At 41.6% G+C, this 19084-nt stretch overlaps 1 protein-coding gene across 2 annotated transcripts in view; it reads right to left on the reverse strand.

Moving 5' to 3' along the window:
- Positions 1-1116: 1116 nt before the first annotated feature.
- grk4 (G protein-coupled receptor kinase 4) overlaps positions 1117-19084 on the reverse strand; it is a 40210-nt gene continuing 22242 nt past the window's right edge. The window contains exons 6-16 of one of the 2 annotated variants that reach the window (XM_022739896.1): positions 13918-14010; positions 13242-13305; positions 12765-12905; positions 8150-8340; positions 6676-6713; positions 6009-6098; positions 5526-5734; positions 3410-3547; positions 2486-2623; positions 2065-2196; positions 1117-1201 (exon numbers count right to left, since the gene is read on the reverse strand). In XM_022739896.1, the coding sequence (XP_022595617.1) occupies positions 1145-1201; positions 2065-2196; positions 2486-2623; positions 3410-3547; positions 5526-5734; positions 6009-6098; positions 6676-6713; positions 8150-8340; positions 12765-12905; positions 13242-13305; positions 13918-14010 (1291 nt within the window). In that variant the 3' untranslated portion in view covers positions 1117-1144. Of the gene's footprint in view, positions 1202-2018; positions 2197-2485; positions 2624-3409; positions 3548-5525; positions 5735-6008; positions 6099-6675; positions 6714-8149; positions 8341-12764; positions 12906-13241; positions 13306-13917; positions 14011-19084 lie in introns of both variants that reach the window. The other variant, XM_022739897.1, reaches the window with a different exon arrangement.

Raw genomic sequence — 19084 nt, forward strand, 5'->3', positions numbered from 1 at the left:
ATTACTAAGAAATTTCAAGGGAGAGGTTTTCCACTCTGCACATAAAACAGGTTCATAATAGGGCAAAGCCAAGTAATACGACAAAAGCAGAAAAAGTGAATGAGGAGTAAATATGAAATAACCAAAAAAAAAATCTTCTGCCTGAGTGAATAATGTAACAGACATTTACTGAACAGCTGTGCTCCCAAAGGGAACACATATCTGGCATCTGAAAGTAATGTTCTGAGGCTTTTGAAGCTCTTGAAAGATATTTCGAGAGGTCCAGGAATGATATCTATTAGGCTTTGTGTCCCTAAAAATGGCCTCCATAGTATTTCCTTTTTATTTTAAAGATATTAAATGCTGCACATGCTGACTGCTGACTATTTCCTCAGAAATAAATCCACGCCATCTCTGCTAGAATCAAGCCGGTACAGGCACCTAGAAGACGGTTTACTACACACGCCATTCTTTCCACTGCCACCTGCCTAGCTGGACTGAGGGAAGGACATGGATTATCAACTCGGACTTCCAAACTAAAAGTTAAAGGAGCAGGCGGAGAGCTGGGAAACATGGGAAGGTTTAAGCAGCATGGCATCAACACAGCAATGTCAGACTGGATTCATCTGGATCTACGCCCGTCATTCAGATCTACCTGAGCCTTGAGGGTTACAGGTTGGTTTGGGACGGGATGGATCTGATGTGCTAACAACACGTCACGTTGGCCAAATCAATGACAAACATACAGCACATATAAAAACAAAACGGCCTTATGCTACATTGAGAAAAATAAAAGACTACTGGTACTGTGCTTCTTAAAAAAAAAAAAAAACTCCCCAATACACATTATCCATACTCATTCCAAAAGGTATAAAGGAAATAAAAATGTAATGTATGCATTCAAGTGGTACTTTTATGGCTTTTTGTACAATACAACCTTTAGTGAAAATATACATCTAGACATAAATTCAAGTACAAATGTACAAAATCTTTAAACTCATACTTTTTTCTTTAATTATAATACACTTTTAATACAGCTCATAAATACAGGTCAACATTCACTGAGTTCCTAAGATTTGCGCTCGGTTGGAGTTTGTGGTGAAGTTCAGCGGCGAAGGGGAGGGTGGCGGGGGTGGGTGGGGGGCGGGCAGGTGGAGGGAGTGGTTTAAAGTCGCGAGGGCTCTTCGGTCTCGTCGTCACTGTAACCGCTCTTAAAACAGACCTGGGAAGAACCAAAAAGTGAGGATACAATCACTAAGATTAGCAGCTTCCACAACTTCTCCTTCTCACATGTGCAAGATGTCACGTTCATCAGAAACGCCGACCGTGACTTCACCACATGGCAAGTATTTCCGTCTCAACTGCCTCATCTTTGATTGCACCTGCAGGTCTTCCTCCCAAGGTGCACACTACACCTCCACCAATAATGGAGAGAGGACTGTACGTCACCTGAGAGGCAAAATGCAGGGACCAAAAACATCTGTGATGCACTCACTGCTGCTTGAGAAGCTTATTGCTGTGAGTGCACAGTGACTGTGACTGAACTAATCAAACTGAAACTGTAGAAATGTGGGGACAAAATGAAGGATTTTGAAAAGTGAGGGGGCATATTGCTCCCCTCCCCAGTGGAAATTACATCTTTCAGTTCAAAGGAAGTCTCAGTGATAAAAAATCTGTTAGTTAAGAAGCTCCTGCAACCAACGAAGAACCATTTTATGACGACATTTTGTGTTACTGCATTAAAATATGGAAGGCAAAGCTTTATGTCACGTCTTCCCACAACCACAAACCAGTTCTCTGAAGAAAATATTCCTTATGTATGACCCCCTGCAACAAAGTGGCATAGCAACAAACACAGGGACAGAAAGGGACAGAAAATTTCAAATTCAGAGGAGAAAGGAAGGGAGGCCTTATTCTAACCAACACAGATGAACTGGAAACAAATACTCAAAGGAGTTCAGAAGTAACCTTTTCACATGTTGAGTTTGGACAAGGCCTGGAGGGGAAAAAAGGGAGGAAAGAAGGAAGAGAGGAAGTACCTTAGCCCCCACCCCCTCGAACAGTTGCCGGAGCACTAGCACTTGCCTCTCTTCTGAACAGGCGGTAGAAGAAGCCTCTCTTTGGTGGAGGGTTAGGCCGATTCATGTCCAGGTCTGGGCACAGCGTCCCGTCTGTCTCGTAGACATTGATTTCTTTAAAGCACTCCATCTCAATCATCTACAAAGGATGAGAGATCAAGTTATCCAACCTGATACGTTTCACTTTTCAACTCTCTGATTTACACATAGAGGATGTGAATCAACACCTACAAACCCTGTCTAATTTATATTCAGTAACTTGGCTCATTCATAGGGAAACACATATTCACATTAATAACCAATGGCATCAATTTGTCCTTCCAATTAAGTCTAGTATTCCTGTGTCACCAGCAGAGCTGTACTGCATTAGATCTGTCTGCTGTGGAACTGGACGATGACATCATCTCGGCGGCCTGAGTGTGCAGTACCTCGTTCTGCCACGGGATGGAGACACTGCCTGTGACAAACTTGTGGTAGAAGTCATCGTCTGTGGGGTCAAGGTTCACGCCTTTGACAGTGGAGAACTGCTCGATGTCCAGGACGTCTTTACAGTACACGGCCCGAGGCTGAGGGAGAGAGGAAGATAACAGAGGGAGAAATGAGACAAAAAGGGGCAGAACAACTGTTAAAAGTGTAATTATTCTTGGATGAAAAGGGGGAAATACTAAACCTGAAATACTAATAATAATAATCATATGGATATTTGACTAACATGGAAATCTTCACATGCCTGAGGACTCTTGGTTGCTCTGTTTACCTCAGTGTGGCCCTACTGACCTGAATAACCCAAAATAGAAACACAGATAACACTATCTACTTTCAACTATTGATTTAACCTCTCGGGTCAGTCACTCTCTCTCACTCAGTCTACTTATGACACTGAAAATGAAATGTAATGATTCTTTCTATGAACACCTTTGTTATCCCAAAAGTCTATAAGTGCAGCACAACATAAAAGCTTACAGTGATTTTGGCTGAACTACATTTATCCAGGTAAGGTGGTGCTCATGTATTACACTCCATGGTTACACATATACACACGTGAGTTTCCATACTGTTCATTGTTAAAGGGCTTCACTGGAGGTAATTGTGATGAGAAAGCGTAATTGTTATAGAGAGCACGTTTTCTATTTTATCAGGATTTCATACAAAGACACTGAAATCACACTCCTGCTTCTCACCACCGCCTTTGGCTACCATGATAGCCAGGCTTATACTGGAAGTGTTTGTTTACTTGTGACAATGGTATTTCCTGTATGCTGATTTGCAGCTCGCCGAGGTTTCAGGCTACAAGCTTTGAATCAAGCCTATGTGCTGTTGGCACTGTGAGTTTGCGTGTGTGCTGCTCTTACATCAGGGCTGAAGGGAGGGTCCAGCATGTTGGCCTCCAGCCGTTTGAAGTTGATGTTTCTGAAGATGGGGTGCTGCTTGACCTCTATGGCCCCGCGTCCCTGACAACCAAGGCGCTCCTTGGGATCCTTGGCCAGGAGCTGGCGCACAGCGAAAGGGAAGAGGGAAAAGAGAGTGAAACACTGTAATTCTCTAAAGATGTGTGTGTTAGCCCAAATGGCTCTGGCAGATAAATTATAGCTCAACATGTTTCAAATTTCTCACGAAGAAGAACATAAAACAAACCTTTATTTAAGCCCTTTTCTCCATCAATAATTAACACACACAAAGAAGGGGAGGGGGTTCCTGTGATGTTGGATACCTCCTGACAGTTTTATGACTAATCTCTCCGGGTCAATGTATACAAAACACATACATAGTTTGCATTTAATCCTCTTGGCTTTATGTATCTGACCTTTCATAATCTAATAATCTAACAAATCCATACACTCAGGGGTTGATGCAATGAGAGCTTCTGGATAACATTACTACGACACCAGTTAGTTGGTTTGGCTACTAGCGGACACCTCACTGGCCGCTTTGTCGCCCGAAAGGCTGATGGTGGTTTCAAAAAATAGATGCCTTCTCTATTTTTCACCACATCTCGAAATTTCCCCTTTGTTTTTCTTGTCCTTGCGCAACTCTCGCCCCAATTCACACCACGGTTCAAAGCAGACCTCACTTTCTGCTCGACAACTCGGATCACTTGTCTATTTTGGGCTGTGGTAATAGCCATCCCTGTAGCATGGCAGAGGCTGCACCCCCCAACATTCTCTCTCCTTCCTTATTATCTTTCTCCCATTTCTTGCAGAAACCTTTCTTCTCCCGGCACCCCCCACCCCTCCCCTTCCACTTCTCCTCTCCCTGGGGAGCCTTTGAATCTGCTGAACTTCGGGTCAGAATGTTCCACCACGTCACACAAATGGACGTCCCGTCCCCTCCCCGGCTCAGAGGCTGAGCAGCTCAGTGGCTCCCTCTTGGAGCACGGAGCAGTGACATTGTGGAGGACAGAGCGGCTGAAAGAGAGATGAGCTAAGCTGTAATAAACTTCTGATTTGGAATGACGATGTGTAACGTCAACACACCTAACCTGTCAGTTTCCATCAGCTCTACGTAGAATTTTAGCCTCTTTCAGCACATTGTTTTGGATTTTACTGCAAACGGTTCAGTCGGTTCAGTCCCACCGTTCTCATCCACCTCGATTCCAGCAGCAGCAGCAGCAGCAGCAGCAGGCAGCTGCAATATACCCACTGTACATCAACTACTCAGCACCAAACAGTAGACAAAGTTAGCACCTTAGACTGCAGTGGAAATGAAGGGCAGTGAATACGGACTTGCGTTCGTTAGGTGATGTTGCTTTGTGTCTGCTGGATGTCCAAATGTTCACTTTTTCATCTTTAAAAGGTGATAATATCTCAGGTGGCTAAAAAACAAATTATACAGGTTTAAACTAAATCTGTGTTTAAAAATAAAACCACTTAGTAGATAGTTTTCTACTTGCCTGGAAATGCTGCTGAGCCAAAGAGAGAGAACTTGGCATGTGCTGATACAAAAAATGTATAGTATGATTGTTTTGGCCTGCCTCACCCTGCACATGCACTCCTCGCAACCCTGAACTGGATTAGATTGGTGTTGAAAAAAATGGATGGATGGGTCTTGGCTAAAAGTATCATGAGGTCTTCATTGACCTAATAACAACCACAGACTTGAAGACAACTCTTGTACAAAATATTATAACGTTGCTAATTGCAAAAAATCAGCAATTTAAGAGTGTGTTTCAGACTTTTCAGAATACGTCTGACACAGGAAAAGAGTGTGTTGATTACAATGAAATACATTCAGTCAAACAGGACTGTTTCTAATATCTCGCTGTGCCTGAAGACATGATCTTCCTGACTTTCACGCATACAGAACTGAATTTTTTTTTTGTCAACCCCTGCAGCCACATCCCTCCCTGTCCTCACTCCTCATTTGCAACTCACCTCAAACAATGTTTTAATGTGCTCTCCTCCCTTTGTGCTTTTTCCACCCGTGTCCTAATCCCACTATCATCCCTCACCTCCATCTCTTCACTCTCACCTGTCTGCAGATGTCCTTCGCCTCCTCTGAGAACTTATCGGAGTACTCTTCCTGGTCCTCGCGCACTCGTCTGTCCACCTCCTCCCGCTTGACGCGCTCCTTGCGCTTGCGGAAGGGCGACTGCCCCTGGATCATCTCAAAGATCAGGCAGCCCAGCCCCCACCAGTCTGGGCTGAAGGTGTAGCTCTCGTTCTGGATCACCTCGGGAGCTGAGGCAACAATGAGGGGTAAGAAAACAAAGGTCATTGCCAAATTTAAGACTGAGACAGAGAGTTCATAAATGTCAGGGAGAAAGTTAAGATGCTTGCACAGAGAGCAAAGGAATGGTTGAAGTGTATAGAGGTAAATGATGAAAGGTTTGACTAAAAAAGGCTGTAGAAGAGAGTATCAGAGCGTTGTTTGACCAAAACTTTGCTTGTAATTGAGTGGCCAAAGTTCTGGAGCTTGTTTTTAGCTTCTTTTAGCAGAGTTTATTTTACTTACCCATGTATCCAACAGTTCCCACTCTCCCTCGTATCGTCTCTCCTTCAGGGATTTGAACAGCAAGGCCCAGGTCTGAAATTCGGATGTGTCCTAAACAAGAACCACAAGTAATTATCCAACTGAGATGTTGTTGAATGTACATATTTTGATAATAATTTACACTTTGTTTTAGTGACTAACAGAGGAGTACATTTAATTTCCTGAACACCCAGACTTATGAGAAACCAATACTAACTAAAGGTCAGAGCAAAAAGGGGCCCAGACAGTAGTCATGCTACATTAAAATAATTTTTCTATGATAGAAGTGGTTAAGAAAGAGAATAAGAAAACATAAGAGCTTCAGAGAGACATGAAGGAGATTCCTCTATTTCCAGATAAGTCCATGTTTCAGAGAATAGAAGATACAGGAGTATGACTCAGAGGAGAGAGAGCGTGATGTGAAGAACATGAAGAAATGACTTTTCAGCGTTTGAAAGATGGGGAGACACTCCGCACATTATGAAGCGGACTGCTTACAAACTGTTCCTTTTGTTTTGGACATTGTGAGCTATGAGTTACATCAAATAAACACTGGAAAACAAATAATATCCTCGAGCCAAGACGTGTGCCCACATACTGGCCCGCTCTGGTCTGAACGGAACAATAAGAAAAATGAAACTGGACCTACCACGATCATCCAGAAGGATGTTTTCAGGTTTCAAATCCCTGCCAAAAAGAAAAAGAGGAAGAAGACATTAGGGAGTCATACCTCTTGTGCTTGGTTAAAAATAGAACTTACATTTGAGAAGAAAGATACAACAATAAAATACTGGATAAATATTTGTATTCTTTATTAACTTGTCATTTTGTTGACATTTCATTGCCTTTATTGCCCGTGTGCTTTCTGTTCTTGAGCTTCCACAGTCTTCCATGTGGATTAATAGATGGCTCATCTGCACACATTTGTTTTATTTGTTATCACGTGTTGTATTGTACTGAGCTACATTTCTGCGTTCAATAGTGTTGCAGCAGAATGTCCAGACATGCCATGTTGTCATTTATACTGCTGCTGAATCCTCTTCTAATTGTCTTGTCTAACTTTTTGAAAAGTGCAAGATACCAACCGTTTGTTATTTATTGTATTACAATACCTGAGGCACTTTACTAATGCCATCCTCAACTACAATGCCAACTGTGAAGTTTACTGTAACACATGCAGAGATCAAGGCACACTGTGTTTATAGGACTTTGTGGGCCATGTGTATGTGGGTGCTTGTGTCTTCTAAGAACATCAGTGTTTATGTTAGAATTACTTTGAGGCTCCGTTGAGTGTGACAGGTGCATTACAGTGGAATCAGTACACCATTAATCCAGTCACACTTCATCATCCAGGACTTTCTATTTGCACGACTGCAAACACTCTCTTATGAACGTATCTCTGACTAACACCAGAGCTGTGACAAAGAGCTGCACATACACTTAGTATAGGGTTTGTTTTGCATTGGTGAGATTTGCCTAATTAGTGTGTTCGGTTTAAAGGGATATTCCACCAATTTACAACTGTTCTTCCAGTGGAAATATCCTGACTTTTAGTCCCTTTGTATGGGTCAAGCTTCAAAATCCCAGATGCTACATTTTCATCAATGCAACTGGCTACAATCTTTTAATTTTGGCCCTCACTGCATGCTAACTTCACAACCACTTTGTAACACAGACTGTGTCAAAAATGTCAACTCTCAAGCCTTAATCTGAGATATCCCCGACAATGTCACTGACGCATCATTTTCTCAGATTTAAGAAAATCCCTCAGAACCACAAAATAATTCATAAAACTATTTTCCCAGGCTGAGTAGTACTTCTCATGACAAGTAAACTGAGCTGAACTCGAAGTGTGTAAAATTTGTGGAGTGCCCCTTTAAATACCAGGACATTCTTGTACAGAAACAAGCTCACATAATGTGGGTCCGGGACTGTAAACCTCACAACATTGTCCTCAGAGACAAAAATCCTCAAAATAACCCTGAAGATTTTCCTAAAGCCTCTGAGCTTAATGCTGTTTCTGAGACAGTAAACACGGCTCGCCTACAGCATCTTCTGATCTTCGAAACAGAAATACTATCATGAAAAAAATCATCTTCTATCTGACCCCCATGTGACCTAACCTGTAGACTATCCTCTCGCGGTGCAGGTCCTCAAGGCCACAGCAGATCTCAGCAGCGTAGAAGATGGCCCTCTGCTCGTCGAAGCCCGAGTTGCCCATGTTGTAGATGTGAAACTTTAAGTCACCGCCATTCATTATGGTCAACACCAGGCACAGCGCATCCTTGGTCTCATAGGCATATGCTAGACTAACCTGGAGAGGGAGGCAATTTTGGGGAAGTGGTAACAAGGGAGGCGGGGGACCAGTCAAGAAGAAAGAAGTCATTGTAGAGGAGGGCGAGAAGAGAGAAAGGAGGGAGGAGGAGGAGGAATAGGAAGAGGGAAGAGTGGTGGTAAGAGACAGGGCGGCTAGAGGAGCATGATTGTTTCACTTGGTTTGTTTAATGCCACAAATAATCATCCATTATCCCACATCACAATTTCAAGAATGTACACAAAGAGAGACAAAGAGATATACATCACAGATATGGAAAACCAGAAGCTTCCTCTCCACTTCTCACTCTATTGCTTCATGTCCTTCCCCTCTAATCCCACCATCTATCTCTCTTTTCTCCCTTCATTCCCACCAGCATCCCCCTCCCCCCTCCTGTGGGTCAGTGACATGCAGGGTATATAGTGTGTGTGCATGTGCTCTTGTGTACAAGCAGGATGTTGCTGCCATCAGGAGGAATCCCATCTGCTACAGAGTATGCAGTCAGAGACAGACCACAAGGGCAGATGGGAAAAATTCTTCTGGGCCAAGTGAGTAACACATGCATTCCCTAGCCCTGGCCCTAACCATCACAAATAAATACCTAACCCTAACCTAAACCGAACCCTAAAACCAAGTCTTCATCCTCACACAGCTCTTTGAAGTTGTACTTTGTTTAAAATGTATAGAACACGATAAAAACACATCCAAAAAGTGTTTCAATTTTTCAGTAAAAATATCCACTAAAACCTGACATTTGTCCAAATGCAATAACTTCATAGAAATTAAGAGAACCCAAGGCAATCAGCTCACTGGTGATTCATAATATCATAACATCCACGTTGCCCCATCTGGAGTTTAATCTTCTCAGGTAATGGACAGGACAGTTATGAACACTGGTCCTGTTCACTTGATTCCTGATCAAACATCTAAATCATGTAATTTGTTACATTTAATCATAAAGTGTTTCCAGTCTTTAACTATGTTATCATTACTGGCACCAGTTTCAACAAATGTCACGATAACCAGCCAGGTCTGCTTCAGAGCATCAGAGTTAGCTCTACCTCTGTCTCACCTGCTGGAGACTTTAGAGCAAGATGACCCTGCCCTGTGTCTCATATACACACTCACACACCCAATATGTGCACATGGGCCAAACAGTAGCTATGTATAGATATATTGACTAATAGTATGCATTGATAAGAGAGAGGGAGAGAGAGAGAGAGAGAGAGAGAGAGAGAGAGAGAGAGAGAGAGAGAGAGAGAGAGAGAGAGAGAGAGAGAGAGAGAGAGAGAGAGAGAGAGAGAGAGAGAGGGAGAGAGGGAGAGAGGGAGAGAGAGGGAGAGAGAGAGGTAGAGAGAGAGAGAGGTAGAGAGAGAGAAAAATGAGGGGTTTGAGAGAGCACTTGACTCTTCTCCTTGCTACTGCTGTTTGGTCAGTGTTGCTAGGCAACAGAGCTGCTCTCGTAGGTAGAGAGGCACATGAAGAGTCATCAGTTCTGCCTGAAGCACAGAGAACGAATACACACACACACACACGCACAGACACACAATCATGTGCCAATCCCAGGTGACAAGAGCTGCAAGTCTGAGGTTCTGCAACAAGCCCACTACAGCCTCTGCATGTGTGAGTGTGTGTGTGTGAGTGCGTTACATGCCCATGCACATGTTTCTTCCATGACTCACTCATAACAAGGACGCGCAGCATAGCTCACTCTGCATCAGAAACTGACTAATCCAACACACAGTACAAGTCAAACACAACACACACATTAGCTTCAAATGGAGAGCTCAGAGGCTCTTCTTTACTCTGTTACAGTCCAGGTTACTGTACTACAGATCAATATCACAGTTCTGTCCAGTTAAACAGTATTAACCAATATTTGTACACACTGTAGAACACAGTGTGTACAAATATTCAGAGTACACACTGCACACAGACCCACAGACCAGAAACGATCCCTCTAGTTGCTCCTCAACATGTTCCAAGAATGTTAAAATGTAGACTTGCTGTAATTTTCTTGTCTTTGGAACAATCATTTTTTTAAGAGAGCTACAACACTGAGCCAACGCAAAGTTTTCTTTTCCTGCCCGAGCACCTGAGATGTTTTTGTGCGTGCAGCTGAACGAAATGGAAAGAAGCTCACATCACTAGTTTTCCAATTGCGCTTGAGTCCTGATGTTCACACGCGCAGTTAAGGAGGATAAAAATTCAAGCATTTCCATTTTAACACACAACACACACAAGAAAAAAACAGAAAGCGATACATCAGGAACATGTTGCACAAGATGTACACAGTGAGAGGTCAAAGGAGAGAAGGTGGTTCATATTGTGAAATGTGTAACACGAATGGGAACTCTTGCTCCTCATTTGTAGTATTTTTGACAGAATACCAGTTAACAAGGCCTTATAGTTAATAAATGACCCATAAACATTATTGATATCTCCCTTTAAGGTCGTGAACTGTTCCTGTAATGTATCATCTTACATGTTAATGGGCTGTCAGCTGTAAATTCCAGCCCTTCAGTGCTTTGGTGCAGCACGGAAGAAATGAAAAACTAGGTGACTCCCTAAAAAGCATTCAAGCTTGGCGTTACAGTGCCGGCCAAAAACCACCGCTTACTCAAGACTATGGCTCAATTTATAGAAATCCTCCATAGGAAAATCAGCCAAGAGCAACGCCACCATTAAGAGCTTGAGGCATGGCAGTACGGTGGCAGGGTAATAATTTTTTTTTTTTGGCTGGCACACATGCTCAGAGCAGGACACTGTACTACCTTCTTCTACATTTAGCTGCTCTACTAGGAAGAAATATTATTTCTGTCTGAAACTTTCATAAAAATGCATTAACATGTTCAAGACAAGCCACACGCCCGAGCACCCAGACCACAACCTGCATTTTGTGGTTTTGCAACCCAGACTCCATAGAAATTTTTAAATAATTCATCAGTGCTAATGACCTTTGTTCCAGTTAGTTTCCAATACTATGTAAAATTCTTTAGAAATTCTTTCATAGTGTTCCTGAGAATTGTCTTTGAAATGTCACAGTTACTTAAATTTCATGCATTTCATTGCATCTATGACGTGAAGTTTTCACTTGACTACAGATGTGGTTTGTTCGACCTTGAATGAACTGTCAAACTGTGAGACTATCTGAGACACTTAAAGGAGTCTGGATTAACTGTGACTCAGTTTTGCCCCATACAAAAATGTAATATATGACATGTATGTCCTTAGATCAAGAGTGATGTTGCCATAGATGTCTCCTATCAAGGATATATTATCATCATGTACATTCTCTGGATATATGAGGATAAAAGTTTATAGCATATATGAAATACCCATGGTAAAAATATGTGCATATATTAAAAAAAACTATCTATATGATGAATTGTTATATGGTATAACATGTTGCAACCATACAGTACCAGTGAAAAGTGTGAACACACTTTCCCACAATGGGAAACTGGTACTGTATATGTTAATGATATATATTTCATGTATATATGCAAGTTTATTACAACAACATACATACAAAGATTCTATATGCTTATTTATGTTTCATTTTAAACATGTCTATCATCCCTTTTTGGGATTTGGACACTACTGTATATACAGTAATATCAACATATATTGACAGGCTTTGGGATGGATATATATATAGTTCCAATTTCTAATAGGTTTAATATATAATTTGTACACGTGTTTTTATTTTAAATGTACACATATTTCATATATGGAAATTCAATATATGTACATTTATTACATTTGTGTATGGGGAGGTTCACCACAATGATTAATACTTTATCTAAAGTAGTTATTTATCCTGACAATCTATGCCCCTTTATAAAAGGACACAAATGTATAACTATCAGTGTGTATATTTGAGTTTCAAACACTTCTGTATCAGAAATGGTATGGTAACAAAACAGATTTCAATCAAGTTCAAGAATACATTAACAGATGATTCACAGCTGACAGTATGCTCCAAATAAAATCAAATTTGGCATGTTTGCAAAATAGCAAGTTTGTTAAGAAAATAAAACAGAATATTTGGTTTGCTGCAGTGAATGCAAGATGGTCAGACTTGTTGCTGACTGTCCTGCAGTGCACCTGCAACAGGTCATCATTATCATGTGACCCCCCCCCCCCCCCCTTTGTAGTTTTATCTCATTGTGTCTTTTTCCACTGCAACTCACATGCTTCTCCACCTGGCGTGGACGTCATTAAACAAACAGAACTCAAGTCGCAGCGAGTGTCTTTAAAAGCAGATCGACAGCCTTTGCAAACACACCATTCAATTTCATTTGCAGGATCCTGGAGCTGTAACAAACACTGCTCTCACAGGCGCACAAACACTCACACACAGACACAGAAAACAGGTACAATTCTGATGAAAGGTTGAATAAGAAAAAAGTAGTACTTACTACAAAACTACTGTTAACTTTTTCTAAAATGCGTTTTTCGTTTAGTGCCATTGCTTCACCTTTTCTTTTCTTCACTCGTTTCTTTTCCAGCTTTTTACAGGCGTACATCTTACCGGTGGCACGTACTTGGCAGGCACAAACCTGGAAAACAAGCAACGAGGAAACATTATCACACACACACACTTACACACGAAAACACCCTTTAAAAGTGTAACTAATGGAAGTTAATATGTCACACCACAGATCACTCCACCCAACATCACTGGAGCGGAGACATAAACAGCGCTGCATTAACTAAGTGTTAAAGATGACTTGCAGCAACTTAAATCATTAACATTAACATCTCATTCCCAGACTTAATGTGTAAAGGAAAATAATGTCGGTTCAGCATCCGTCATAAAAACTTAAATAAGCTCAACACCAGGCTAAACCGTCACAGGCACTCCAAATTTATGTCTTGATTGCTGTAACACTTACCTCGCCAAATCCACCTTTTCCTAGTACTCTATAATGTCTGAAGGTATTTTTGGTTACTGGTTGCCTGCAGCGATGGATAGAGGAATGAGAGAGAGAGAGAGAGAGAGAGAGAGAAAAAGATAAAAAAAGAGACAAAAATAAGGAGACGTAAAATAACTGATTGGTTATGTCATTCTCACAGACCACGTGATGCTGCAGACAGACTAATGCTCTAATATATTATTAATCCACCCTGATGGCTGCTGTTTCCACCCAGCCATTATGCAAAGCATCATCAATTATTTACCAGTCACACAGGAACACTGATTGCCGGCATCACCTTTGTGCTTTGGTGCAAACACCGCTCCTGCTACTGGTCAGTATGTACACTGTATACTGTTATGTTTATGTCTTGTTTGTGTATTTGAGTATTTGTAGTTTGTTGTAAACACTTCTAATGTCATTTTATTAATATAAAGTTGAAATACATTTACTATTAATTGACTTAAGTATCTGTTTGGACATGTGCTGGAAGTTTAAAGGAGACAAAGTGCAAACAAATAAGTGCAATGAGGGAGAATAACCTGAGCAGTGAATATTCAATGTGTGTAAGATCACAGGTGTCATTGTAATGTAAGACAGAGGGATTGTTTGCATGTTTGCTTTAACAAGGATGTAATGTGCACTGACTACCCACCTCTCCAACCATTTCCACTGCAGGAAGCGAGAGAAGTACATGGACTCCTGGTAGAAGGAAAATGGAGCTCCACTCAGATAATCACGAACTATTCTGCAGGAAGGGAGGGAGAGAGAGGAGAGGTGAACAATTTAAGAATAAGTTAACCAGAAAAACATACAAAAAAAACCAAAACAAGCTCATTTTAGATATCTTCCAGACAGACAGACAGACAGACAGACAGACAAACACAGACAGACAGACAGACAGACAGACAGACAGACAGATGGCCTGCGTTCCCCAGAGAACGCCTTTTAACCTTTGCAACCACTTAAAAACACATCCTCTTTATCCAACTACTCCCTGAATCACGTGTGTGTATGTTTGCATATATATCTGTGTGTGTGTGTGTGTGTGTGTGTGTGTGTGTGTGTGTGTGTGTGTGTGTGTGTGTGTGCTCAGGCGTTGCTGGCTGTGTTATGGTTCAAAGCTGCTCTCAGTGGAAAGACGGAAAAAAAAAACAAAAAAAAAAAAAACTCACTGTCGATACGCCACTGTGAAAAATGAGAAATGCCTTTGAACAGAGACATTCCACTCAAGCTAACCAGGAAACGGGATTTGGGGGGGAAATGCTTTTTAGGTTGAGTGGAACATCTAATCTCACTTTACATGAAACATGAATGTGGGTGTGAGTCTGTCCGAATCTATCTGATTATGTCACACATACAGACGTTAGCGACCAAAAACCTTAATCTTGTAAAAATCCTGCCCTGAAACCCATGACGACGCTAAAGTGACGTTCTTTGAGGAAGGCAGGGGTCATTAAAGGTCACACATGTCAACCATCACTCCACTGAGAATTGTTAGAACATGACTCTTTGACATGACCCCGCTGGCCTCTCATATTAGCGTCCTTTCTAACTACTAGCTCTTGACCACAGATGTTGTTTGACTTAAACACCGTGTCCTCTTTAACATTGTTGTACCAAACAGACATGAGCTGAACTGTACCAAGACACATCTATGGTTAGACTTCAAGGTTTGTGATGAAAAATAATTAGTAAAGGACTGTCTACTGTCCTTGCTGTCAGTGCTGTTGACAGATTAAAATATTCAAGCTGCGAAAGGAGAGGAGCCAGATGCCAGAGAAACAAAAGGATTGTGAGAGATAAAAGTGAAAACAAATGTAACTTTACAAATGAAGTCAACATTCCCCCTTTTAATTAAAGCTTTAACATTTCATTTAATCCATTCAGTCAAAGGAGGAGATTCTGACCACTAGTAGTGCCATGGAGCAATGTTTTTATGACTGGGTCCCCAATTTTGTTTGTATTGTGCCAACGCAATTTGCATCCTGCAGCCAGTTTCATACTATTCTGCTGATCGACAGTTGGTGGCAGTAACATGCAAAGACAGAGAAGAAGAAGCCTGTATGTAAACAATGCAGGATTTACAGATTTTTTTTTTTTTTAAACCCTGTTTTTCAAATGTTTTATAAAGAAGGAAATGCATTCAGCATGTCTGTTAGACCTCCAGGATACATACAGTGTGTTCTGGTGAGAAACACTGAATGTAAACAGAACTTTTGTTTGTTCGTAACAAAACTCTGCAGGGCACCTTTAAGCTTTCACTGAATTACTGTTCTTAGCGTGGGAAATTGTAAATGCAATTCAGTGCATTTCTGCTCTGGTCAACCTTCATTGAACATATTCAAAATTTGAGGGATCAAGTTGACTGGCATGTCTGCTCACAAATATTACATCAGAACAAGAAAAACAAGTCACCAACACAAGCTTTCAATGCAGAGTTTCATATATCCAGCATAAGACATGAATGCTAATCATCGTCTGACTGACAGACAATAACTGCACTGCATCTACCACAGCTAACTTAATGAAGCTGAAGAAAGCAGGATTAAAGAAGTCCATGTATCTGTTATACATAGCAGCAGACAGACTGAGCCAAAGGCCAGAAGCAAGTACTTGTACCACTTAATTACCTTAAGACAGACATGTGAGAAAAGCTTAACCTGTTTTGCACATCTGCATTTGTACTCTTAAGAAAAACATGTCTGTATGGGTATAAGTCGATGTGGGTGATACATCTGTATAATGTTACTGGCTTTAAAAAATCTAACTGGAGCTCTGTAACTATTATGGACAACACCAGCAGAACTTATTAGCCAATTAACAAGTCTGTGGTATGAAGGCCAACCCAACCACTGGGAAGGTTCAGTAATAGTAAAAAAAAAATAGTATTTTAACAATAGAACCAAGTGATTCAGCCAATTAGATCACACATCTAACAGAAGCATCTAAAGAGGCAACATACTGTACTACGATCCAAAACACTGTGGTTACAAAACAAACAAACAAAAATTGCACCGATGCAGTTTCCTCCACCGCTGACCAGTGTGATCACAGTCTCTCCTGCCAGACTACAACACATGACTAAAAACCAAAGCTACAAACCAAAACTCCCTCCTCTACCACCCAAATGCTGAAAGAGATGCTCATATTTGGCCAGGAGATTTTCCTTGACCATATTACTTCATCACTAAGGAGGATGAGGAAAGCTGCCTGTGGTTACCAACAGCACTGGGGTGGCTGTTCTTGGCAAAAAGGCCTGAGAGTAGAGAGTTTCCACAAGGGGAGCACCCTCCGCTGTGTAAAAGAAAACTGAATTATGTCATCATGGGACCGGGTTGCTCGGCACATGAGCTGAGCGTCCACGATCATCTATCCTGACAAGACCTTGGTTCTTCACATAAGTGGTACAGCCTCCAAAGGATTTCATTACTCTGTCCTCTGCTGCTCCTGAGCTCAGAGGAGTCTGTACTAAAATCATGTACGTCAAAGCGCAATCAAAAAAACTTTGTTTTAATTAAACAGTCTTAAGCACAGTAAATGTTTTTCCTTGTATTAAGTTCTTCCTCAGTTTCTGTCATTAACTCATTACTTGAATGAATAGTGACTGAAAGTTTTTCAGATCAGACTCTCATCCATGTTTTCAGGTCATTGAACTTCAGTCCGTCTTACAGGACAAAACTGGTCCCGGACATTTAAAGAAAGGGACTCCAGAAAGGCAGGAGCCTAGCAGTGCCTGGCTTGGAGTCGAGTCTCAGACAGACACCACTGGGAGTAGAAATAAACAAAGCTACAATATGGCTTTTGTTACACAAAGGGAGTGGGTGAGGACAAGAAAAGGGGGGGGGGGACAATCAGCAGAGATACCTTTGTTAAGATACACAAAACATCTGGATAGACACGCACTGAACGGCCACGCTCTACTCTCGGTGTGACATAACCCTATGTTCCACTGCAGCAGAAGAAAATCCATGAGTGAGCTAATACATTTCTGCTAGTGGGTGCGTGGCTCTGCCAAAAGTCACGTTTCACGTGTAGTACCATGCTTTCCTACAGGCTCTCTCTCTGAGAAAAAAAACAACTGAGTAAGCCCTGACATATCGGAATAAAAAAATTGAAGAAAATCAAAATTCCACCACGGAATATAAATAATAATGATAGTGGAAGGAGTGATGACAGAACTTGAACAGGAATCCCATTCAAAAACATCTGAGCTCCTGCTGTTGCGAGGCTTTCAGCAACAAACACGTGCCTGTGTTGTTCTATGTTTGTACACTCTGCTGTTTTCCCCTGCTCTCCTTAACACTCTCTTTCCATTTCTCCTCACTTTTCCCAATTTCTCCTTTTTGCTCTCCTATCATCACTCTCTGTGGGTTTTCCAAGTCAGCCCCTCACGCTGCGCTTTCTGCAGTCATATCATTTCATCTCTAACTCCGTGCTTTTTTTTTAATCCGGTCAAGAAGTTTGAATGGAGCAGATGCTGAGCTTCCCACATCAACCAAGTGTGGAGCTTAAGTGTTGTAAGGCTGCGGTCTTTCTTACTATTGCACCACTTCTCTGCCCTCCTCTGTGCCTTTTTGACTACTAGGTGTAAGACGAGGTGTTAAAATAGAGACGCATACAGAGGGGAAGGAAACCACCGCATCAGACGTTGATCAAAGTTAGAGGACAGGTGTGTGTGTGTGTGTCTGTGCTCATCTTAACCAGAACCACTGATGTTTCCAGTCTCAGTCAAACACAAGCCACCGTGCTCAGTTCAACCTCCCTCTACTAGTGCATCTGTTGTCTTTTTGCGCGCCCACACACACACACACACACACACACACACACACACACACACACACACACACACACACATCACACAAACACACATCACACACACACACCACAACACACACACACACACACACACACACACACACCTCCTTGCTGTGCCTCTGCACTGCTCATATTGTTTGTCACTCTCCCAACCCTCAAGTAACTTGTGCCAACAAACAGGAAAATCAGGAAATGTTAATAAACCACAGATAAACGGAACAAAACATCACATTCAATGAAAATCACCCGGTCTAGAAACTCATACATGGGAAACAGACACATCACAGCTTCAAAATGTTTTGGCAACAGCGCATCTGTCCATCACATCAAACAAGTCTCCTGAAGTGTATGGGTTATTGATTTCATATATCCAACAGCTCTGGAGCAGCTCTCCACATGTGTTTTGCCAAAGCATGAGCGCAGGCGGAGAACGTAACTGAGTGTTTTCCCATCCACGATTCCCACTTCTCCTGAGCTCCGTCTGGCAGATTCCGGGATTCCCCGGGGAAGCTCAAATGAATCAGAGGCTGGTCGCAGCATTTCCAATCCAAATCCGTCTGCCTGTGTGGCTAAAGGCTGAGACTTCGCAGAAATACAGCTTTTGCCAGGACTAAAGAAACATGGGCCTACTGACATGATGAGAGGTGTGTTGTCCTGTACTGTACATCCTATGTACTGATGTCATATATCTTTCTTCTCTTGTTTTATAGTAATGTTGTTTTCATACATCGTTCCTGACAAATAAATTGAATAAAATAAAGTAAAATCTGTTGTATGGCAGTTTGCTGTGTACCAGAGGTATGAAGCACAATTTGCATAAAAAAATATGCTTCTTCTCAGAATCATACTTAAATAAAATCTGAATGATAAACACATTTTTAGATTCAGCGTGACTTCACTTCATCTGTTTTCATCGGTTTAGAAATCATACTGAAGAGCGTTCCTTATTCTTATACATTAAAATTACTTCTGACCTTGGTTTTACCTTCCTGACTTGATGCAGT

Source organism: Seriola dumerili, unplaced genomic scaffold (assembly GCF_002260705.1).
Source record: "Seriola dumerili isolate Sdu_G_001 unplaced genomic scaffold, Sdu_1.0 BDQW01000050.1, whole genome shotgun sequence".
In the NCBI taxonomy this organism is placed as follows: domain Eukaryota; kingdom Metazoa; phylum Chordata; class Actinopteri; order Carangiformes; family Carangidae; genus Seriola; species Seriola dumerili.